At 44.7% G+C, this 24,786-nt stretch overlaps 1 protein-coding gene across 1 annotated transcript in view; it reads left to right on the forward strand.

Moving 5' to 3' along the window:
- The window catches only part of LOC119172642 (uncharacterized), a 73,125-nt gene that overhangs the window by 21,678 nt on the left and 26,661 nt on the right, over positions 1–24,786 (forward strand). The window contains exon 2 of the mRNA XM_075892706.1: positions 12,369–12,577. Within this exon, the coding sequence (XP_075748821.1) occupies positions 12,369–12,577 (209 nt within the window). The remainder of the gene's footprint in view (positions 1–12,368; positions 12,578–24,786) is intronic.

Genomic DNA, 24,786 nt, shown 5'->3' on the forward strand with positions numbered 1-24,786 from the left:
GATGGGAAGACTTCTGAAGTCGTGCACCGAGTTTTTTTTTTATTTTTTTGCGAGCTCTCGGAGTAACTTTGATACCACCTCCCACCCACTCTCCAAGTTCCCAAACGCTTTTAAACAGAAAAAAGTAACAAATAATAAATAAAATAAAAAATAAAAAGTAATAGAATAAAATATCAGAGCCGTCCAACTAGTGTAGAGAGGAGTCCAGCGAAGCCAAGGGCCACGGCTGCGCGTTTTGCGGCTGTGGATTCATGCCATATTCGCGCCTATTGTGTGCTTTTCGGTGTTCCTTCAGTTCCCGCTGTTTTTCGTTAGAGCCAACGGCACGCGACCGTGCCTACAGCGAAATCAAAGGGCAGCTGCACATATCAGCGCTAGCGCGACGTCGTCGTCCCGGGACTAAGGGGCGCGACGATCGGCGGGAGTTGCTACGAAGTGCCACCGCCGAGTGTTGCGACGCTCGTGAAAAAGGCATCGGCAATGGCGAGGGGCGAATAAAACTGTTCTGCGTGCATTTTGTCTACGAACGCCATCTGCCAGAACCTAGCCGTGTACAGTTTTGTAGTAAAAGGAGGAACATGAGGCCCCAGTACATTTTTACCAGTGTGAAGGAAAGGACGTAAAGACAACAAACAATTGCTTTTGAAGTGCGGACAAACGTAAACCTTTCACTGAGAAGAGGTCTCCGGCAACTTTTTTTATAAATAAAAAGAAGCAGTGGAGTGGCGAGAGTCGCACAATGTCTCACTGATCAAGAAAAAAAAAGCACGACGAGGAAATTCTATAGCTTCCCGCGTCGAAGAAATTGATTTGCGCGATATTTTAATTCTGAATGCTTCAATACTGTCGGATATCGCTTTCTTGGTTTTTTTTGGCCAATGTAGCTTACCATGTGCACCTCAGGAAGTTGTCGGCATAATGTAAAGTAAGAGATTTTTATCCGTTGACGTATTACGCTCTGGTACCAAGTTTTCTCCTGTCTTTTTTTTTTTTTGCCGACTTCTCTCTTCCCACCCCATCTTCGACTAAATGGGTTCCCGCCGATGCGCGTTTGATGAATGGTGATCAGGTAGAATTTCTGCCACCGAGACATTCTTTGCCGCTACGTTGGAAATAAAACCACTCTCTTTCAAGCGGCCGATTTGAAGCATGGAAAGTGTGGATACATTTTGTTTTACTTGCTTCGTTAAGTCGTTTCCTGTGCTTTTTTATAAACTTAAAATGAATGGTGTGCCAAAGTCAAGCCATCAGTGTCCCCCGTGAAACCGTCATTACGGGAGAAAAGGAACGATAATTTATCCGCATATATATAAGAAAGAAAGAAAGAAAGAAAGAAAGAAAGAAAGAAAGAAAGAAAGAAAGAAAGAAAGAAAGAAAGAAAGAAAGAAAGAAAGAAAGGAAAAGTCACAACGTGGCTGGGTTTTTCTCTGCAGTGCAAATCTCTATTGTTTTTTTTCTGGAGGACCACCATGCATTGTTACGGATGTTTTTCATGAGGTTTTTTTTATTTCAAAAGTGTACTGCTTACTGGGCCTCATCAAGTGTGAGACCCACGGGACGACTTTTAGCTCTTGCATAGTGCAAAGTGCTCAAAATTGTTACCCCCCTTTTTCCAAACACACCACCACATCACCTTCTGTCAGCCACGAGCTTCGTCGTCGTCGAGTACGCAATCAATTAGAAGATAGAAGCTGCCCTTACGTGTTATACGCACTTTTAACGCTTTCTAACTGCAGTGCCAGAGTTCATAAGCAGTTTCAGAAATAACCTATCTCATCACTCTTATAAAATATTCTGACACATTTTAGGGGCGAATCTCCTTAAGGCGTGTAGTGTGTAGTGTATGTATGTAGTTGTAGTAGATAAGCCAACGGTGGCACATACCCGCTCTAGAGTGGATTTGTGCCACAGGGCATGCGAGATGGCGGTGCTTGGAGTGTGCGCTAGATGGACGCACGGACGGACGGACAGAGAGATTAATAGACAGATGGACGCGTGGACAGACGGACGGATGGACGCATGAACGGGCGGATGGACAGACTGATGTACGAACTCACGGACGGACGTGCGGACAGACGGACCGACGCAAAGATGGTTGCATGGACGGACGGAAGCAAGAACGAACGGACGGACGGAAAGACGGACAGGCTGATGGACGCTTCGCCCCTCTCATCACCATTCACTCCGTGGATATACTGCAATTTTTTTTTGTTCGTTTGGGTGTATTCCACCTGATAAATAGAACTTAATGAAGTGTTTTTCCTTCTCTACAGCAAGAGCTGAACAAAAGATGGCCGTGATAAGAAATTCCAGTGGCTCGCGTGCCTGTCAGCTGTTTTGTTCATACTAGTAGGATTGTACAAGCAAGCTTCAACTGTCAAATTGTCTGGCAAATCAATCGGTGCCTTGCTTAAAAAACAAGACTCTACAGCAGCAACAAGTGTTCTCGAAATTTGATTTACTGGTTAGACATGGCTTATGATACATGACCCATTAAGTATTCCAGCGAAACCACTAGTGTTTGTGCAAGTTCTGGAAGATACACCAGTGTTTGCGTTGCACATGCAATATTGTTTACAGTAATATCTCTCCTGCTGCGTATAGAATTGGCGACAATATTCGATAAATTTTCGGCGCATGAAGGTGTGTTTCAAGCCGAGTAGTTATATACGCAACAATTTTAGGGGGCAAAAACAGTGTCAGGGAAGCGAAATAAACGATACAGACTTTAGTTATCAGACCAAATTAATACAAAGTCAGTGATGCGAGTTCAATTACATCCAGCACTAGATAAGTTTCAAATGTTTTCTTTTTTTCTTCGTTATCGAACACTGACATTACCAGTAAAACTTATCAACAGACCTAAATTGATGTGACTGGCGCCTTTTGAGTTGATTGCCCCAGCAGAGTGCTATTATCACCATGTAGAAACACAGAATGCACCATAACCTCAGATATATTGAAAGGGGGAAAAAGAAAAAAAGAGAAAACAAGAATTAAAGAAAAATCAGACAGCCAGATAAATGTACTACCAAGTCCGTACTACAACAAAACCACAACAAAATAAGTTACAGAGCATCGTTAATTTCACCCTTGATTGAACACATGGGAGCTGCTTAAAAATATTCATAAATATACCTTCCAACTCGGCTTCCAACTCGGCGCAAAGGTTGTGTTAAAGGGATATGTGAAGTGACAAGTTATATCGACCTCCACATGATAGCCGAAAACAAACAACTAAGATGGTGCTGGTAGTTACTCGGGCAGCTCACAAAAACCAAATTTTAACCCTTCATTGAACAGCAATAACGAGGAGGCATCCTATGGGGCTTAGCGCAACAGTAATTGCAACAAAATAAAAGTAAGCATTCTCAAAAACAAAGTTTACGAGGTGTCTTGAGCCTCTCCAGATTCGCCATTCTCACAAGAAGCCTCGGTTTATCTTAGCAAACGAATTCAGAAGCAATGATGTAAGAGCGCCCATACTCGCCGTGGTCCTTGCAAAAGACAGCCAGGACATGCCATAACAAGAAGGAAGCGTTTTCCACGTCCGACAAGACAGCGAGCCAAAGTTTGAGAAAGCTGGGCTTATTTCTTGTCGCGCATGTTTTGTTCGTTCTATTTTCTTTATCCTGGAGGGCACTGAGTACAGGCAAAGGCATCGTCCGCCTTTGGACGCTTCGCTGTCATGCTTCTAGAAGTGCCCTTCACCCGAGCTGTCATCGGGCCTTCCGCATTTCGGAGCGGTCTTTTCGTTGGCTTTGGATGCTAGTTCACTCACTGCGCGAGTCCTCCACTTCACTGCCGGCTGGCGCGCATAAGTGGATCACCTTTAATTAGCCCTTCCAGAAAGGCCAAGCAGTTCGACGCGCATCGCGGGCATGCACAACTTCAAGACTTCAGTCGAGGGAAGAAAACGTGTGATTATGACTACACAAGTGCACATGGGGCACGTACTGGGTGGTCACTGGTGTAAACGAGTGAGTGAGTGAGCGAGTGATTTATTTATTTACTCGGGAAAATACGTAATGAACACCGACAAAGTCTTGCGTTTGTTGTAGAACATTCTCTTGCACCTTCTCTCCTTATCCAACACTGGATTGAGACCAAGATTGGCTAATATTCCTCTCCATGACAAAAAGAAGAATAGTCGAGCCAGCTGGGCTGAGTGCTGTGCTTCGATGATTTTCAGCACAATTGTACACGCCTGATTCACGGACGCGCTATGTGCTAGCAGTCATGGAAATACCAAGCACACTCTCCGAGATTTTCCAAATGACCGTGTTTAGCTTCTTCTTCTCAAAGCTGTGCCAGTTATGATGACCACTACGTAGATTATTTGGCTCATTAGGAAGGCAGGGGAAACCCGGGGCAATTTGTGCACGTATTATTAGAAAAAAGATAAGTACAAGTAATGAGCTGTCCCTGGAGGTGAACACAGAAGCAACTGTGAGAGAAAAAAAAAAGCGCGGCATTCGTGTACGTTACAGAGTGAAATAAACTGTGCAGCTTAGCTTTTTGTTGCAGCTTTTTTGTTGATTCAATCCAAACATCTGCGCGAGATTTTCTGCTTGTCATTCCACCTTGTACAGTCGCATCAATGATCAAACTGCGCACGCTGAAAATGAGAGCTTGCCGATGGTCCCCTAAAATGAATAAATGTTCAGCATGTGTACTTTGAGCACCGTACAAATGAACCAAACGTGCCTTGTGATCTCTCTTGCCCTCTCCTGATACTTTTTCTTAAAACTCGTTGATTTTAATAGCGCGCTTGTTCAGAGGCGAGACATGTTATCTTCTTGAAAAAATGTTATTCTGATTTCCTTTGAAAAGGTGATATACTAGCAAATCACGAGATTCCTTTCCTAATCATAAGGCATTCACGAAATCGCAAGGCTTGCAACTTTCGTGATAACTATAGACAGACCGAACAGCGATCCATCAAAGGGCGTATGTCGTCGACTGTTGGAAAAATAGAAGTGGATGGAATAGTCTCACAAATGAGGAACACGATCTAGAAAGAGAGAGAGAGAAAGAGAGAGATGCAAGAAAAGGCAAGGAGGTGAACCATACACACGTCCGGTTTGTCACCCTGCACCGGGGGAGATGGATAAATGGTAACAGAAGAGAGATAGAAGGAAAGAAGGGAAGAGAGATGCACAAAATCACGAGCACACTTGGGGCAACCCATCCAGTCTACAGGCGGTCACCCAGATTTCCCGAGTTCAGGTGCTTCAGTAGCCTTTTAGTTGCTATGTGCACTCTCGAAGCACATGTACAAAGTCGTAGAATCTAAATTACAATGGAAGTAAACTTCAGCATAAGTCAGGAATACTGAAAGGGGGCTGGGAGGTTGTGTGTGAGTTCCTCTATAGCTTCGTTGCTTTTATGTAGGAGATATGCCACTTAATTTTAATTGCGCTCAAATTTTTCGATAAAGATACATTTGATCAATGGATTTAGTGTACCACATTGTCTCTTATCGGGTATCTTATCTCTACACAATAAATATCATCTATATTGAATAACAAAATGAAGCCCTTCAACACCCGGCCTGAAGCACGTTACGAGTGCATATTTGCGCAATCATAACGTGTCCTAAAGCACGCAAAAGAAATGTATTCTGAACGGAAATTTATTGTGGACGCAAAAGTTCAACAGAAATTGAACGCCACTCATGATATCCTAAACCATGACCACAAGACAGCCATCATCAAAACTATCGCTATGAAAAACAAAATTGTACAAAATGCCGCGCAGATAAGTAAAATATTTATTAATGTTTTTCGTCTTTGAACGTGAACTCAAGTCCTATTGTGACACAGCTGGAAAGGAAACCTCAATAAGTGATAATCGTCGTTAACTAACCAAAGAATACAGGAGCTGGCCGCCACAACATACACTCAATATACATATCAACTCGGTAAAATAGGTGACGGCTGAAGCTATATGCCTATAGCTAACTTGATTTTTTACCCCAGAAATATTTCCAAAGCAACTGGATGTTGCTATACTAAATAAGGGCGATCCGACATTGGTAAAAATATTACAGGCCTGTTTATAAACTCCAGTTTTTCTTCAAAAAAGTAGAAAAGTTAATTGAAATTCGTATTTCTAGGCTTTTAAAATTTCACATACTGTCTGAGGCACAGTTTTTCACGCGGGTCTCTCAACAGAACACGCTGTCACTAGGATTGTTGACTGTATTAGAAAACATTTGAACAAATGATTGAAAGCAGATGCAGTGTTCCTTTATTGAGAAAAAGGGTTTGACAATATTAACCACAACATTTGTTTCCCAAGTAAGAAAGTTATGGCATATACTGGACCTTTGTTGGTACTAAGAGATTACCTATAAAACATATATCAAACCGTCTACATCAATGGCACCTTTTTCCAACATAAGCTCACTACTAAATGTGTGCACTCAGAGGTCAATTCTTGGCGCGCTCTTATTTTTGACATTCATTGATAATTTATTTAGCTACGTGCGTATTTGCAAGTGTTTCCTCTACGCCAACTACTTTAGGCGTTACCAATAACCCCGCTCATTTTTTATTGATATTTGATGGGGTTTAACGTCCTAAAAACCACGATATGATTATGAGAGACGCTGCACTAGAGGACTCCGGAAGTATATATCTCCTGGCGTTCTTTAATATGCTCATAAATCTTAGTAAACGAGCCTGTAACATTTTCGCCTCTATTGAAAACATGGCTGCCAAGATCTGGATTTGATCCCGCGCCCTGCGGACCGCCAGTCGAACGCCTTAACCACTAGAACAGCTGAGGCAGGTCCCATTGGGTTTCTAGAAAAACTGAACTGCACTTTACACAAGGTTGAAGAGTCGCGTCTTGAGAATTATACAAATAAAAACCCTTTGAAGTCTCACTTCTCACTTCGCAGTTTTTCATAGTTCTTCGTTCTCGTTATCAATAGCTATCGTCATCTTACTTATTCATACGGATAAGCAATGTGGAAAATTGTAGGAGTCATTGTCAATTCTAATTGAAAATGTGAAATCAACATTGATTCGGTGGCAAGAAAAAAAAAACGGCTGCGGCATACGAGCATCAATTAAAACGTGTTCAAACTTCATCATTATTAGACTTTTTTCACTTTACCACACTTTCATTCATATATCAAGCATTGTAGTATTACTTGGGGAAATACTTATTATACACACTTCTCGCTTAATTAGCATTCAAAAACGTGCACTTAAAAACTTTTAGATCTCCTCGTTTATCATTCAATGCCCTCTTTCCAAAACTGAGTGTACTTCCTGTTCTTTGCACGTACAAAGCTAGTATGATGGTATTGCTGTATAAAGTCATCTATCGTCAAGTATCCGTTGCTGATTTTCTAATTCATCAATTCATAAATGAGAATACGGTCAGGTTCATACTGTAAAACAATTTTCTGCCACCGAAAGAGTCTACAAATTAAATCAAACTGCCTCTTTCAGTACGCTTGGAACACAAAAGATACCGATGAAAATTGTCATCATTAGGCATTTGTCGATCATTTTTTTAAATATTGCCACTTTCATCAACATAATCAGCGTACCATTAAGTTTAGGATTTCCTCTATTGATTTCCTGCCGTGTGAGTTTTGGCTGTATCTGAACATGTCTGTTTTTATCGCAATAATTTCTGTATCACTCGGTTCTTATGTTGCTCGTTGCGCTGTTTTTTCTACGTTATTTATTTATTTATTTATTATAATTGAGAACGTATATTCAAGTCAATCGAAGTGTACGAAGCCTATTTATTCCGGTGCTTACTTTTTTCTCTAATAGGTCCTCCCACAGTTTTTATTTTTGGGTCTCGTTCTGAAAAGGTTAATCCATCGTATATGCATTGCATGTTGCAAGTTCTTTTATTGAACTCAAAATTTGAGACTCGAAACCCAAGGGCCATGTCAGCCTACGCAGTATTCACATGCATTGGCATTTAATCTAGGTGTTGCCTGTCAGCTGTCAAAATGCGTGTATTTTATATGCTTATTATTATTCTAAAAACCTAAATATTAAGTTTTTAGAGGAATCCACTTTTTTTGCTCAGTAATTGCTGCATGTTTTTTTTTCAAAACCACATACATTAGAAAAATTGCCTACTTGCTTATGTTTTGCTGTGTCATCATTTTAACAATATTTTAACCTTTTGTGTTCCGCATTGCCTTACCTAATGCATCAATATACAGCTGAACCCCTTTACAAGAGGCATGCCCCGGCCATCAAATATTGTCTTTCATATGAGGTGTCTCTCATAAACAGGGTGCCACATATGCATTTCTCAAACGAGCCAGGCTTGATACTCACTTAGACGTTATCGACCCGCATTTTACTAAAGGCACACTGGCGTCTCTTATAACTATGTTTCTCTTATATCAGTGCCTCTTATAAAAGGTTTCGACTGCAATCCCGTTTTAGAACCATTGCGGTATTCGCTCCAAAATGATTTCCTACTGCCAGATGAGTATGGTGACAAGTACATAAATGGCATTTCAGAAGATCATTTGGCCAATCTAGAAACATTCACTGTGATAGCGAATGACGCTTTTGTTTATGAAGAGAAGGCTGTCTGTACTGCCTTAAGCTGACCAACTTTTTCGCGTACCTTAGAAACTTTCTACTCACTCCTTTCTAGACATGTGCGACTCGTTCGACAAGTTTGGATACCAGCTAGGCCATAGAGGTTTAGCTCTCAATGAGCATGCACTATCTAGCTCTATCTTCTCTTGATTGTCCTGTTTTACCTATTTTGTCTGAATATATCACAGCAGCACAGTTTGAAAAACGCGCAACCGCCAATAACTTCGAAAAATCTTCTTTGTTTTTATCAGACTATCCACGGCTAGCCTTCCCTTGGAAGAACAAATGGTGTTCATCAAGAAACGAAGAAACAGTGATTATAAGGTTGCGTTGTCGGGTACCGTCATTGAACTTTTGCTTTCACAGGTCGGGCTGGCACAATCGCCTTTGTGCCTTCCCTGTAATGAGAGTGAATATTTGAAGCACTTCTTTTTGTCATGCCGAAAATTCAAAAGTCTAAGGAAGAGACTACTAGAAGAATCCCTGCGAAAGTTGAACTTAAACTTGACACTTACGGTGATTCTTTCATTTGACGCAATCGCATTTAGTTTCAGCCACAGGAGCGTTTTTACCGCTGTTACAAAATTTTCAAGAGAATCTAAAAGAATGGAATACTAAACATACCTAAATTCAGTAGTTTTATGTATAGACTTTTTATTTTGTTGCTTATTACGTTATCTTTTTCAAGATATTTTTGTTTGTTTTGAAACCCAACACCTTTAAATTATTACCTATGAATTCAACCCTTCATTTCAAGAAGTGAACTAATTTAAAATGCAAGGCCCCGTCCCATTCATGGCCTATCCCCCTAGGTGGATTGCGCCATGTTGTTGAGGAACCAACCAACCAACTCAACTTCGCAGCGAATAAAAGCAGTATTCTCCTGAACGCTGATTTCGTTTCAGTAGTATTTCAGCATTAAACCAAGAGTAAAAGAAGGACAAAATTTTTTGGTGAGGTTACTGCAATGCATGGTGAAGAGGGAAGAAACAGCAGAAATAGTGTTACCTGAAAGACAACGAGGGTGTGCACAATAAAATTTCCGCGCTAGTTGATTGGTTGATTCTTATTAAAGTGGCACGATGTACCGCGAGGAATCGGCGATGAAACGGGTGGTGCTTTGTTGAATAAATTATTCCCTTCATATTCTGATTATGTTTAGCAATAGATAGTTTTCAAAGTGCTAAACTGCTCATTGGCTTAATTAACTTACCAGTTCGGCTCAGAGCCCCAGCAAAAAGAGATCGTTATTCCCTTAGTCCGACGCACACACTCATTGTCCCAGAGGTTGGCAATATGTGTGTAGTAGAAATGGCATCATCTCGTCTAACTGCATGACATACGAAACAGATTCATACACGATAACGAGTTATACGACTAGCATCTTAAACGCCTCGCCAAAAACTGCAGCAGATGCCAATAAAACAACAACATCCGTTGTCCTGCGGAGAAAACGCCAGCTGCGCCAGCGCAGGGTGTGTATACGCTTGAAGAACTCGCCAAAAGGTCATCACTGCAGATCTTCACTCTTCTTCGTATCGGTGTCAGTAACAGGCGGCATTACCATGTGTTCTCTTTATTTAGCTTCTTCTCTTTGTTCTGTCTAACCTCTTTTGAGCTCTTTTTTCTCCTATGCCTTATCGCACTTATGATCACACTCTATTGGCCCCAATGATGTCGCGACGTATATTTGCGCATTCCGATTGCACATGAAAATAGCGAAACAAAAAGAGGATTGCCGCCCATCTACCGCATCTCTTAGCTGGAACATTTTCTCGCTTTCTGCGGCACAGCACTGTCCCGCGCGCATCTGATAGCCCACACTATACGCCTGTCTGGTCCTCTTTTTCCCGCATAGCTTTCTCCCTTTCTTCATCGTGTTCAGCCCAGCCCCCTTCTTGCGTCGACCATATATCTTGCTCCCCCGACGAGTCCGATGCCGAATCTTGATGCATTTCTATGCGCGCCGGAAGAGATGGATTTTCTGCCGGCCAGTCAATGTGCGCGCGTGCTCTGCGTGCATCGCGAGGGGGATGAATAATCGCTGAACCGCGGCCAGCGAGCAAGATATATAAAAGACAACTTTCGGCTTGGTCAGTAGAGTGGAGGAGGGGGGGGTCGACAGATAGCCGCTGACCAGCCGATTCCTATAGCATCCAAGAAGAAGGCAAAAGCAAGGGGCGAAGAATAGGAATAAGGGCGTCTCGAAAGGCTCGTGCAATGTAATATTGACAAAAGCAGCGTGCGCGGCCGCCTCCGGTGAATACAATGGCTGGTGGAAGTCGAGGAGACACATGGCATGTGTGGCGTATCGGCAGCGGTCGTACGTGTTTCGCCATGACTGTAACTAGAGCTGCGTGGTTTCCTTTGGCATTCTCTGTTTCGGGGAAGCCGAAGGTTAACACACAGACACTCATAGTAGAAGGGTTAAGCTTGCAGACATTGACACATGAGAAAGAAACAGACAGCGTCTATGCCGTTCGTTTCGTTTCTGTTGCGTCTGTCCTTGCATGCCTGTAGATATTCCGCGATAGACACTACTCGCATTTCGCTGAGACAGGACAGACGCCGTACTATGTCACCGAACAATGATTCTGCAAGATGAGCTTTCGCACGTTCATTCCGACTGGTTTGAGCAGTTTCCATCTCGCGGCCGAGTGTGAATCGGTCGTGGGTGGCAACGATGTTCGCGGAAATCTTTAGCATGTCATTCGATGGGTTTATAGAAAGCTTGAAGAATACAAAATTAATCGAATAAGAAATTTAAGGTTTAAAGAACAATTCTCCAAGAGGGAGAAATGTGGCAAAAGAAGTAGTTAAGAAAAAGCAATATAAAGGCATGAAAAAAATGTAAAGCAGCAAAACGCAACATTTTTCACACTATCAGAGTGCTATATCTGGGCCGCACGTGAACGCGTCATATAGTCGTAAATCCTTGAATATCCACTGTCACTGCACAATCAAAACACAAACACAAAATTAGAAAATAACCTTGCACAGCGTACACGATATAATTATATTGAAGTATGTTATTCATAGAAGGTGATTTACCAATTATCGCTAATTTACCTCTACCCTCAAAGGAAAGTTGCACCTTATCGGTACTTACCGGTATTATAAATGTGGAGGCTTACAAATAAGGTTGAAGTTACGTTGAGGACGGCGCAACGAGCCAAGGAAAAAAAAATGATTGTAATAACCTTAAGTCACAAGAAGAAGGCAGGGTGGGTCAGAGAACAAGCAGGTGTTAAAGACATCTTCTTCGAAAGCGACACGTGTGCATGGGCACGGTTTATAGCACGAATGTCGGTCATTAAGAGTGACAGACTGTGTTTTAAGAGTAGGCAACGCCGTAAGAGGGGAGGCGGACAGTTCGGAAGGCAGAAAAAACTGAGGTAATAATGTGTCCGCAACAAGAAAAGGACCGGGTTAATCGGTGAAACATGGTAGAGGTCTTCGTAATGCAGTGACCGTAATCAGGTTGTTGTTGTTGTTGTTTGGTGGGTTGTTCCTCAGCAACCTGACGCAACCCATCGCGGGGAATCAGCCATGAGACAGGCAATACTTTACTTTAGAAATATTATTGTTTAACAAAACGAATATGTTTAGGAATAGATCATTTAGGAAGACATTCACTGGTGATGACGGTATTATAGAAAAAAGAAAGAAAATTTCATGATCGATGCAAAACATTCCTTTATCTTATTGCAAATATTTTCTGTATACAATTGTTGTCATTATTCACGCTCTTCTTCTCTTTTTTTTTGCATGCAGGAAACTGTGATGGTTTACGGTTGGTGCGCTTGGACATGCCGAGCGCTGTGATCCGCGGTGACCCTGTCTGGCTGAACTGCTCGTTCGACCTCGAGTCGGACGAGTTGTACTCCGTGAAGTGGTACAAAAACAACAGGGAGTTCTTCCGGTACCTGCCCAACGAAAACCCTCCCGGACAGTCGTACAGGTTGTCGGGAGTTCATGTCGACGTAAGTGAGCCGTAATTTACCCCTTTACAGCTCAACGGCAGAGAAAAAGAGGACGCCATGTTGTGATGTCCATTTTGTATCGAACACTAAGCACCAGCGAGTGCGAAGCGTAGAGCTTCATTAGAGCGGCGGGGAGTGGTATACTTGCTGCAACAATTGTACCAATTGTTACAGCGAATTGTACTGTGAATTCTTACTAGCCTTGTACTGAGTGATGGTTTGTGTCTCAAACTGCTGACACCTAGGATTCTTTCGGACACAAACTTCAGCGTCCTTCAAAAAGGCACCTAAGTTCTGTTTTCATTCAGACCATCTTTTAGCAGATTTTCATGGTGATGTGGTTTGATGGTGAAAACCCAAGCAGTCGAACCACTGATGATTTAGCTATTGACAGAGTTTGTGCCCGGCAATAAATAATAAAAAACATAAAGGGCAGGTAACAATCGTAGTACATTGCGAGCATGGTCATCGGTCGTCGACGATCTGATCGTCGATAAATATGCCGCCTTCTATATATACGTGGTTGTATAGTACAACGTCTCCTCAGGTGCTCGCGTTTGTTATAGACTTAGGTACATCACACGTATAGTGCGTAAAATTTAATAGGATAAATCACAAGCAGTAAAGAAGGTTGGTAACAACATGGTGAGGGCTGGTGGCACGTAATTAAAACACAGGACAAAACAGAGTGAACAGGAGAACAATGGAACGAAGACCCCGGGTAAAGCACACGGTAGAACACAGTATACGGAACGGGTAGAACACTGTGGTAGAACACAGTGAAACGCCAAAAAGAAATATTGTCTTCTCCTGTCTAAACACATCACGTTAAAATGTGTTTCAATTCACTTGGCTCTGCATATTAAACTTTGCGTGTGCAGTGCAAGAGTCCTTATTATCTCTCAGCAAGCCCACAGTATACCCTGCCAATTACAATTTTGTGTTAGGTGTGGCGCGTTGCACGTCCGACAGCACTCACTCTCAAGCCGCTCTCGAGAGTGATTCTCCGTTCTCTTCGTCTAACAACGGATCGCGATTCATCACACTGTGTTACACACGCACGCAATTAAAATGATACACCATCGCTCCATCAGGGAAAGAAATTTCACGGGATATTAGCAACAAACGTAAGCGTGTCTAACAGCCTGAAGCGTGATTACCGAGGCGTGGCTAACTTACTGAGCGTGCTTTAGCTCGTACGACTTGCGTCAAAGCGTGGTTTTGTCTATTGTGCAGCTGCAAGAATTACTAGACAGCCCACAGAGTCACGTTCCCGGCAAATAACTGCGTTCTCTAAAATGGCGTAAGCAACAAAGACAAATGCCTCTGTCAGAGCCTATAAATGACACGCATGACTCAACTGACTAGCTTGAGGTTTGATTGTGTTTCATTTTGGCTAACTTCTCGTGGAGGCGCATCCAAAAAAGAGAAGTACATGACACACGAAAAGCGTAAGCGTCTCAGCCTTTGTACTTGCAGAAAAAAAAACCTGAACCTAGCACGTGAACGATTGAGCCAAAAGATTTCAGCATACATGCAACATATAACATAATATGACTCTACAGAAGGAGCACTGACGTGCTTTCGCTGAACATTATAAGTGTTAATTCAACCCAAAAATTAAAATACGCCAATTACACGGCCTCCCTAAAATCAATATGGTCAGTATTACAGAGGCAAAAAAAAACATATATTAGTTATCAATTTAATCCAGCATTTTTTCATGTTTCTAGCCGCACGTGCACCTTCAAAAATAAGCAGATTTCAAGAGCTTTAAGCATCTCTAATTGCTGTGGAATGTTAAGCTTCCACAAAAAGGAAATATAAGAGAAGGTGAAACAATTTTATACCAGTACAGCTGGAGGACGCTTTCAATTGATGTTTACCATGTAGATTTTTAGACCATGTTGTATATAGCTATGTTCTTACGAAGCTTCTCAAGCTACAGCTATATTTGGTTTTCCAACAGAGTTAGTCATCGAAAAGAAACTGAAAGGGAAGACGTTTACTACTACTACTACTACTACTACTACTACTACTACTACTACTACTACTACTACTACTACTACTACTACTACTAATAATAATAATAATAATAATAATAATACACGCGCACATTGCTTAAACCTCATTTTCGTCACCCCACCAGGGCTATAATATTTTTGCAGGTTGCGTCTTTAAAGCCTCCTAGAAAATTTAAGTTACCGAAGTAGTGCCATTCATGGGCTTTAGCGTCGTATTTTGTCTTGAAGTTACGTTAAAAAGGAACTGCTACACTCCACACTTTTCCGCTACTGAACGAACTTCGTTCTATACGCCGACTTTGATAGTTCTATGGTATTTTTCGGTGAACACCAAACGAAAGAACTCACGCGCGGCCCCCACTGCGAAATCACACTTACAGCGCATGCCGTGTTCGTAAATAGCGTGTAAGTGGCGGGTGCGAATTGAAGCGGCGTAGTAACTGAAAACGCTCCATACAGAGCGCTCTGTTTGCGTCCATAATGACCCTCGATTCCCATCCCATTTTTATAACGCCAAACCGGACTCGTACCAGACATTCAAGTAGAAGAAACAAGGAAAGAGGAATGACCTCCCATCTATTTGTCCACGACTCCCAATGCAGCTGCGAGAATAATACTTTGAAACGTCTCTTTCACCACGCAAATTTCTTTGAACATTAGGAGTTTCGATTTAGAGTCGCAATAGCCATACCCGAACTAAAGCCATGCTCTGTGGACGTATACCAAAGCGAGGAGAAATTCAGCCATCTCTGTGTGATTTTTACTGCTGGTAAAGCGCGAGAAACACGCGCAGATGTAGACAGCACATGTTACCAAATGTGTTGTCGTGTCTTTTTCTCCGTGCTTTCTTTGCGCTGTTGCCGTATACGAGATGAATGCAAAATTGACGCAGTAATATATATCATGCCTAATACATTAATATAAGTACATAAGTGATTCAAAGACGGGATCAAGCATGACTTACATTGTTATGAAATGACGAAACCGCGGATTTACTTTTATAAAAACGTTTAAGAGACATGTTTGGCCTAGCGTTCGTGATGAGTATATAGTCCAGAGCATTCGCTTGTAAAGCGACAACCTTACGCTCCTTGAATTGACTTAGTTTCCAGATCGAACGCCCATGCTTGTAAAGGTGGCATTGCCGAGGCACGTCCATGCATGTAATCTTCTTTTCTTGAGAGCTTCTACGCCTGTTTTGGGGATAACTACTGCAAACCTTCTTGGAAATGGCGGAATTTCTGATACCATCTCACAAGGTGTTACCGTTCACGACAATATATGACAGCAAAAAAAAAAAAAAGCGTTACATAAAGCAGCCAAACTTTTCGTTTAGAACTCTAGTGTTGAGCAAAGCCGCTGATTGTCTATGCCATTTTTTACTCCGAGGAACCAAGGTCCTGAGTTCGTATCCCATGAACGCTTGGGACAGGCTACAAAAAGAGGTTCAAGCATGAAACAACTGCAGCTCGCCGCGAAACAGCGGCATCACTCTTCTGATTTCAAAGCTGGATTATTAATGAAAAGGACGATGTGAGAGCTGCGTTAAAAAATAAAAGAGGGCGGGGATAAGGTTCGAAAATGGAGGCAACGAGTGACCAGATTAGTAATGAGAGAACTCGAGGCGGGGAGTGGATGGTGACGCCACGCGCAAAACATGCCGGCGACGCGTAGCTTTACCGATTTTAATAATGAATTGACAGCCAGCTAGCAGACTCGCTCAATAGCGCCGGCTCCGCACGCAGCGGCCTCAAGCGGCGTATACATTAGCGACTGAGTGCTTAGTCGAGCAGAAGTCGAAGGCCCGCTATTCGCGACCTGTCTTGCTCTCATTTCGTGCCGGGTCGCTTTCTCCGGCATCGGCGACGACAGCTCGAACGGCGTAAGTGGTACGATGCCTCGATGGGTCATAAAATATTCGAATACGAGCCGCCAAGTGTGAAGGCGAAAAAAAAAGACTTGACACATGAATTCTTTCGCGTAGTTTGTGTGACTTACGAGATGAAAAGACACAGTTTCGTCGAAAGGGCGAAGCGGTGAATGCAATAGCAAGAAATTAGACTGTTGTGCGAGGTAAGAACGGCTGATAACTCCATTAAGACACGAACTGGCACAGCTCTACAATACGCTGGCCTTAGGGAGTACAAATGCTCCAAACGAAGCGGTTTTCGTACTGTCTTTTTGTCGCTTCAACGTGAACTAAATGAAGTAAGCGCGTGCAAGGGTTTGAACTGTCTACTGGCCTCAGTTAAGATAGGTGCGAGACCATGCCCTTCAGATCTAAGTTCGCAGTTGCTGCTCTTGGTGAGGTCATTCAAGCAACACAATGACGTGATGATGCGGTGTGACAACCACTGAGCATCCAACGTGTATAGAACATTACACACGTCTAACAATAGAGCTTGAAAATACTCCACATTTTGAATAGAGCAATGTCGTTAAGTGTGATATAGGCTGCATCCGAGAGGGCTTACGTCCTGGTACGTGTTATTAGCGAGCGCTGCGGTGAGTGTTGTGTTCGCCAAGGAGCCCTATAATAGGCTCACACCCGCACAAATATATGGGACACATACTTATTAGCATTGTTATGCATATTGCCGCGTGTCTACATGTGGACGATAACGATGATGGGGCATTTAGTGGGCACGAGGTTGTGGGCCTCTAGCTTCTCTCGAGGCCGAAGAAGACGATCTTGTGGCTCAGATGTTGAGGACATGCTGCTTTCGTCGTCCCAAAATGTATCTGTGTTTTATTCGCGTTGTACCGCGACACTGGTGGAAGTGCTGGGCCGCAAACCTGTCTGATGCTCCACACGCGCGCTGGGAGCCGCTCATCGAGTCCAGACGCATTGTCACCTGTAGAAACACCGGTGCATCACTCCAGTCGACGGTCGCGAGGCCTCGCGCCAGAGCTGACTCACTCGCCGGAACCTGCTAGGCACCGCACACCTCAACCAATGGCCAACGCAAGCCTGCAACAGGTGCCTCAAGGCAGCTTTCCGACGCACTCATCTCAGGTGACCCTCTTTCGACCCCTCGTTCCCGATCGCTTTAGTGACGGTGCCCATGAAGACGTTCACGATTGGCTTGACCACTACGAGCGTGTTGCCAAGGTAAATCAGTGGTCGGAACACGAAAAGCTTTCACGCGCCTATTTCTACCTAGACGACGGTGCTCGTACTTGGTATGAGAATAGAGAAGGCAATCTGTCAGCTTGGCCCAACTTTCGACAGAAGTTCGTCAATACCTTCGCCAATATCGATAGAAGGGACCGTGCGCAGCAGTTCTTGAAGCTACGGGTTCAAAAACCCAACGAAACCGTTGCAATGTTTGCCGAGGACATGACTCGTCTCTTTCAACGAGCTAACCCGCACATGACGGAAGATAAAAAGTTGAGTTACCTCATGCGTGGTGTCAAGGAACAGCTTTTTGCCGGGCTACTGCGCAACCCTCCAAGTACCGTGGTTGACTTCATTAAGGAGGCTACGACTATCGAGCGGGCTCTTCATCAACGCTGCAGGCATTATGAACGCATGTCCTGCAATGTGCCAATCAATGCTATCGCCATGAAGTCTGAGAGTCAGAGCTGCTTGCGAGACTTGATTAGGGAGATAGTTCGCGAGGAACTGCAGAAGTTGCGGAATCCGGTTGCTGAAAATCCCATCGCGTCGATCGCTTAAGTCGTACGCGACGAAATCCACCAAGCGTTGTCTACGGCTAGTCCTGATGCTCAGCAGCGTCCTATGAGCTACGCTGCCGCTCTCCGACGTCCACCATCCGCTATGCCGACGCTGTACCACCAGGTGCCGATGGCCCCTTCGTATCCGCCGCAAGAGCAGACACTGCATCAACCACCCACGCTATAGTCATACAACCAGCCGTCCACAGCCGCCCCATGGACATCGACGCGTCCACCGACTCGGAAAACAAATGCATGGCGCACAGTGGACAGACGTCCATTATGCTTTCACTGCGGAGGTGCAGGACATATTGCCCGTCATTGCTGGCATCGAGGTGATTCATTCCGTCCTTATCGACCTTGGTTTGACGGTCGACGTGCCAACGACGAATACACTCCGCGCCGTGACGACACCTCTTTTTATGGAGCCCGTTCTCACTTTGAGGACGACTCTACCACTGCAGAGAAGGCAATGCCTGCTCACCCTCCTGGTCCGAGACGTCGGCCCGCTCTCCGTCCCCCGCGCGTTCGCCTTTGTCACACCGCCGCACCTACGCGGACCTTCATACAAGAAGGTCACCTAGCCCACGCCGGGGAAACTGAGAGCGGCGACCTCCGGGGAAAGGTTGCAGGCCATAAAGATGACGACAAGAAGCCCCCACAGCACGACGTCATACAGCCGATAAGCCATGAAAACTATGAAATTGTGACTGCTGACCTTAGTGTTCTTCTTGACGGCCAGAAAGTAACAGCTTTAGTCGACACTGGTGCCGACTTCTCCATTATCAGTCAGGACCTCGCCGACAGCCTCAGAAAAGTGAAGACGCCGTGCACGGGCCCACATATAAGAACAGCAGGAGGCCAGTTATTGATGCCCTCAGGAAGATGTACCGCAAGAATTGACATCGGATGTTCTCCTTTCACTGCGTCGTTCGTCGTTATCGCCGCATGCTGCAGAGACGTAATTCTTGACATGGACTTTTTAAGGGAATATGGTGCCGTCATCAACATACCAGAAAGCTTGATTACGTTTTGCAACAGTTTGGGCTTACCCAATTCTCCAGAGGCGCGACCAGACCAACTGCGTGTTACTGATGACGATGTGGTTCTTCCTCCGAGGTCATGCACGCTTGTTTCTGTGGCCGCCGCTGCTCAGCTTGACGCCGAAGGTGTTGCAGACCGAATAAGCTCGCTGCTCTTCACCCACGGTATTTCTGTCGTACGAGGTATTGTCAGAGTTGCTGCTGGAGGCGCGGACTTGCTGCTGACCAATTTTAGTGCTGAGCGCCGGCACCTTCCTAAAGGCACGGCTGTCGCTTACTTCGATGATGTCATAGATGCTGAAGGCTGCTTGGCGGTAGTCGACGAGTCGCTAAATCTTGATTCAGCGCCTGTTCTGGACGTTAGCATTACTTTGCCGAAAGACGACCGACGCAGACTCCTTGAGCTACTGGCCAAATTCCAAGAATGATTTTCGACAACATCAAGAGTTGGCCGCACGCCTCTAACCAGGCATCGAATAATTGCCGAGGAAACGGTGAGAACTATTCACCAGAACACTTATCGCGTGGCTCCAAAAGAACGTGAAGCGATACAACAGCAGGTAGACAGAATGCTTGAAGATGACGTCATTCAGCCTTCACAGAGCTCCTGGGTGTCGCCAGTAGTCCTCGTTAAGAAAAAGGACGGCAGCCTGCGCTTCTGTGTGGATTACCGGAAGCTAAATCAGGTGACTAAGAAAGACGTATATCCACTACCACGTATAGACGACTCTCTCGACAGACTTCAACATGCCCGATACTTCTCTTCAATGGACTTGCGGAGTAGATATTGGCAAATCGAGGTGGACCCGACAGACCGCGAGAAGACCGCTTTTGTGACACCAGATGGGTTATATGAATTTAAGGTCTTGCCATTCGGTTTGTGCTCAGCCCTTGGTACCTTTCAAAGACTCATGGATACCGTGCTTTCTGGGTTGAAGTGGAAAACATGCTTAGTATATCTGGACGACGTCATAGTGTTTTCCGCAACGTTTGACGAGCACCTTGAGAAACTTGAGGTGGTCTTACGCCCATACAGTCCGCGGGCCTGACGTTGAAGCCTGAGAAGTGCCAATTTTGCTACGAAGAGCTGCGATTTCTTGGTCATGTCGTCAGTCATGCTGGTGTTCGTCCCGATCCTGAAAAAATCGCAGCCGTAGAACAGTTTCCTATGCCGACCGATAAAAAGGCTGTCAGACGCTTTCTCGGCCTCTGCGCATATTATCGTCGATTTATCGCAGACTTCACACGCATAGCATCACCGCTAACTCACCTCACGAGAGAAGACGTCACCTTTGAGTGGAATAACGAAGAGGAAGCTGCTTTTAACGATCTTCGCCAGTGACTACAAACACCCCCAGTCCTTACCCACTTCGACGAGATGCTAGCACCGATGCTTCACACCGATGCTTGCAATGTTGGTCTGGGAGCTGTGCTTGTGCAGCAGCAAGAGGGCACAGAAAGGTTAATCGCTTACGCAAGCAGAACGTTAACACGCGCTGAGGCTAATTACTCCACGACTGAGAAGGAATGTCTCGCCGTGGTATGGGCGGTTACAAAATTTCGTCCGTATTTATATGGTTGCCCCTTCAATGTAATTAGCGACCACCACTCACTGTGCTGGTTGACTAATCTTAAAGACCCTACCGGCCGATTAGGGGTTGGAGTCTCAGGCTGCAGGAATTCGATATGGCAGTCGTACATAAGTCAGGGAAGCGACATATGGACGCCGACTGTTTGTCCCGTTCACCCATTGAGTCGGCAACCCTACCCGATGAGGAGGAAACATCATTTCTCGGTGTCCTCGACACGACCACCATTGCGCAGCAACAACGAAACGACGCTGAGTTGCTTGGCTTAATTACCTACTTGGATGGCAGATCCCGGAAGGCGCCAAGAGTTTTCGCAAAAGCGTTGTCATCATTTTGTTTACGTGGCGGGGTACTCTATACAAGAAATTTTTCGTCGATGGGATCTGCCTATCTACTCGTCATCCCAGCAGCCCTTCGCACCGAAGTACTGAAAGCATGCCACAACGAGGTTACCTCTGGCCACTTGGGTTACACAAGAACGTTGGCCAGGGTACAGCAAAGGTATTACTGGCCAAGACTAACCACAGCCGTGAAGCACCACGTTCGTACCTGTCTCAACTGCCAGCGACGCAAGTCACCGCCAACTAAACCAGCTGGCCTCCTGCAACCCGTACAGGTCCCAATGACTCCATTCCACCAGATAGGCATGGACATTTTGGGCCCACTCCCTACTTCTACTGCAGGCAACCGATGGGTTATGGTAGCGACGGATTATTTGACCCGTTATGCCAAGACAAAGGCTATCCAGAGAGGTACAGCAGTGGAGGTGGCAAGATTTTTTATCGAGAATATTGTACTGAGGCATGGTGCACCAACCGTCGTAATCACAGACAGAGGAACCGCATTTACAGCAGCTCTTTTGGACCATGTTTTAATGCTGAGTGGAACAACGCATCGTAAGACCACCGCATACCACGCACTAAAGAACGGGCTGACACAGCGTCTAAACAAAACCATTGAAGACATGCTTTCGATGTACGTTGACGTCGAACACAAAAATTGGGATACAATCTTGCCTTACATAACGTTTGCATACAACACGGCCAAGCAAGAAACGACCCGCATGACACCTTTCAGCCTCGTTCATGGACGGGAAGTACGAACCATGTTAGATGCAATGTTACCACACGAAGGCGACGACATCGTCCCGGACGCCGACACGTTTACGGAACGCGCAAAAAAAGCTAGGCAACTTGCACGTTTACGGATCAGCCAGCAGCAAGACTACGATGCAGGCCGCTACAATGCTCACCGCAGAACAGTCCTCTACCAAACTGGCGACAAAGTATGGCTTTGGGCGCCCATACAAAAACGAGGACTTTCCGAAAAACTCTTAAGAAGATACTTTGGACCGTATCTAGTTGCGCGACGACTGAGCGATGTCACTTACGAAGTTGTTCCCGACTGTTCGTATAGTACAAGGCGTCGCCAGCACCATCCTGAACTCGTTCACGTAGTCCGCATGAAACCTTACGTCAGCGAGTGATTGCGTGATACTTTACTTTAGAAAAAAACTGCATTACAGACTGCGCATCGGGGCGATGCTCTTTGAGAGAGAGGCAAATGACGCGTGCCTACATGTGGATGATAACGATGATGGGGCATTTAGTGGGCACGAGGTAGTGGGCCTCTAGCTTCTCTCGAGGCCGAAGAAGACGATCTTGTGGCTCAGCTGTTGAGGACGCACTGCTTTCGTCGTCCCAAGGTGCAACTGTGTTTTATTCGCGTTGTACCACGACAATATGATACTTGATCATTACGGCTCTGACGAAGACTTATGGTCAACGACCTCTTCTGAAGTTTGTGCCTGGGTAAACGCTCCAAAGTGCTACGAAGTTCACAGAAAGATGAGGTATTGCCTTCAATGATGCTTCAGACATGTCTCTTTTTCGATGCATTGTTATTATTGAGCCTGCAAACGAAAAAAAAATGAGATAAGAAGGTGTTTGATACCTGTGTCACACGGGCGCGCAAAAAGTCTTTTAAGTAAGCGGTCTTTTACGAAGTTGAAAGACTTTTAACAAAGAGGTGTTGCGGCGCAGACACACGGCAGCAACGATCTCCTTTTAGTGCTTTCGTTCGAAGACGCTAGCGAAAGCGTGGCGCTAGCAGTTAAAAGAGAAGCAATGAAAATAAACGATGTATCACGATGTACAAATTAAAGACTTGTTGCAATGCTCGTTTCTTCAAATAAATTTAAGAATAAGAGATGAAGAAACACCAATGTGAAAGTTTGTTGCACTAGTTAAGGACGCATTCCCATAACTAGCGACGTGCACAAGTCCGTCTGGCACCACTGGGCACCACTGTGGAGAGCTTGCGCAGTGAGCTCGGAAGACAGTGCACCATCATGCGTGAAACCATCACTCCTGAGAAGCGAATCAGCATTGCCCTATACAAGCTTGACCACTTGAATGACGGGCAAACACACGACTGCCACGCTTTCCTCGCTTGTGCAAAATGGCTCGGCGCGAGACCGAGCGTCCCCACGTAATATTGCCGACGCGTCGTAGCTGCTCACGAGAGTAGAAAAGGAAATAACCATTAAAAGAGTTCAATACACCTTCTGCAGGATATGAAATTTGTTTTTACAAAGAGTTTTGGTGACAGAAAAATAAGCATTCGCTCTTTTTTTTCCACCACTCGAAAATTGCTGGCGCCCACTGGTTTCGAGGCTACTCATTCGGAGCCGTAAAAGAGATCGACGAACTCAGTTTACGAAAAAGACCGCTTCTGAAAAGGAGTTCGCTCTGTGCCGTGTGTCTGCTGTCAGGAACTCCTTTTCGGTAAAAGACCGCTTACTTAAAAGACTTTTAAGTGCCCGTGTGACAGGGGTATGATACATCTACAGTAAAGGAAACAGAAAACAGCAAAACGAGGTCTTACTGATGAACTGGATTTTAGGATTGATTGTTATGTGGAGTTTGACGCCACAAAACTACCATATGATTATGAGAGATGCCGTAGTGCAAGGCTCCGAAAATATCGGCCACATGGTTTTTTTTAAAGTCAGCTCAAATCTAAGCACAGCGGCCGAAGATGCAGGTGCAGCAGCCGGGATTCGATACCGCGACCTGCGGGTCAGCAGTCGAGTAGCTTACCCACTAGAACACTGCTTTCGGGGCAAGATTTTAGGATGGAAATGACCAGTGAAGAAAAAAAGCAATGATAAACGAAAGGTTTAAGACAAAGGACGGTACAAGATTACAGCTGAAAAAATCTTTGTAAACCCTTTTTTGTTTTACGGATAACGAAGTTTTCTGCGATTGTATAGGCTTCCTAAATTTCGCAGTTGGGGTTGAATGATGGCTACTTGGAGGAAGCGTGGACAACACTTACGAAGATGAAAGAATTCAGCTGGCGACATGTTCAGGTAATGAATAAGACGGTGGTGTCCTTAAAAAACAAACAGCTGAATAAAATAAGACTCGTGTTCACCTAAGTTCATACTTTGGCTGTTCTCCTAAGTTTGGTGTTCACCTACTCCGGTTGTTCACCTAAGCTCGTACTTCGTAGTATCGGCTGATATAATAGAAATAGAAAGGCAGTTCTTACCCGTGAATCGAGACAAAAAAAAGTGAGCTCGGATCGGACCATTCACTTTAAACAGTGCTTAAAATTTATTTATGAAAAAAGCACTCTCCCACCGACGACTTCAGGTCTATTGATCTGGCTTCAAGAACGTAACGTGATAGCGAAGCAAAGCGCCAATATTCTCAATCCTGTCATCTTTCGGTGCTCGCCCTCGGCTTCAGTCTGATTGTTTCTTTTGTTTGACGTTTCTGAATGCTCGCGGTGGCAGCTCTTTTCCAAGCACGCTCCGGTTCAACACGTTTTCGAGTTTCTCCTGGCAACGACACGTGCCCCTTCGGAAA

Source organism: Rhipicephalus microplus, chromosome 4 (genome assembly GCF_043290135.1).
Source record: "Rhipicephalus microplus isolate Deutch F79 chromosome 4, USDA_Rmic, whole genome shotgun sequence".
Lineage (NCBI taxonomy): Eukaryota > Metazoa > Arthropoda > Arachnida > Ixodida > Ixodidae > Rhipicephalus > Rhipicephalus microplus.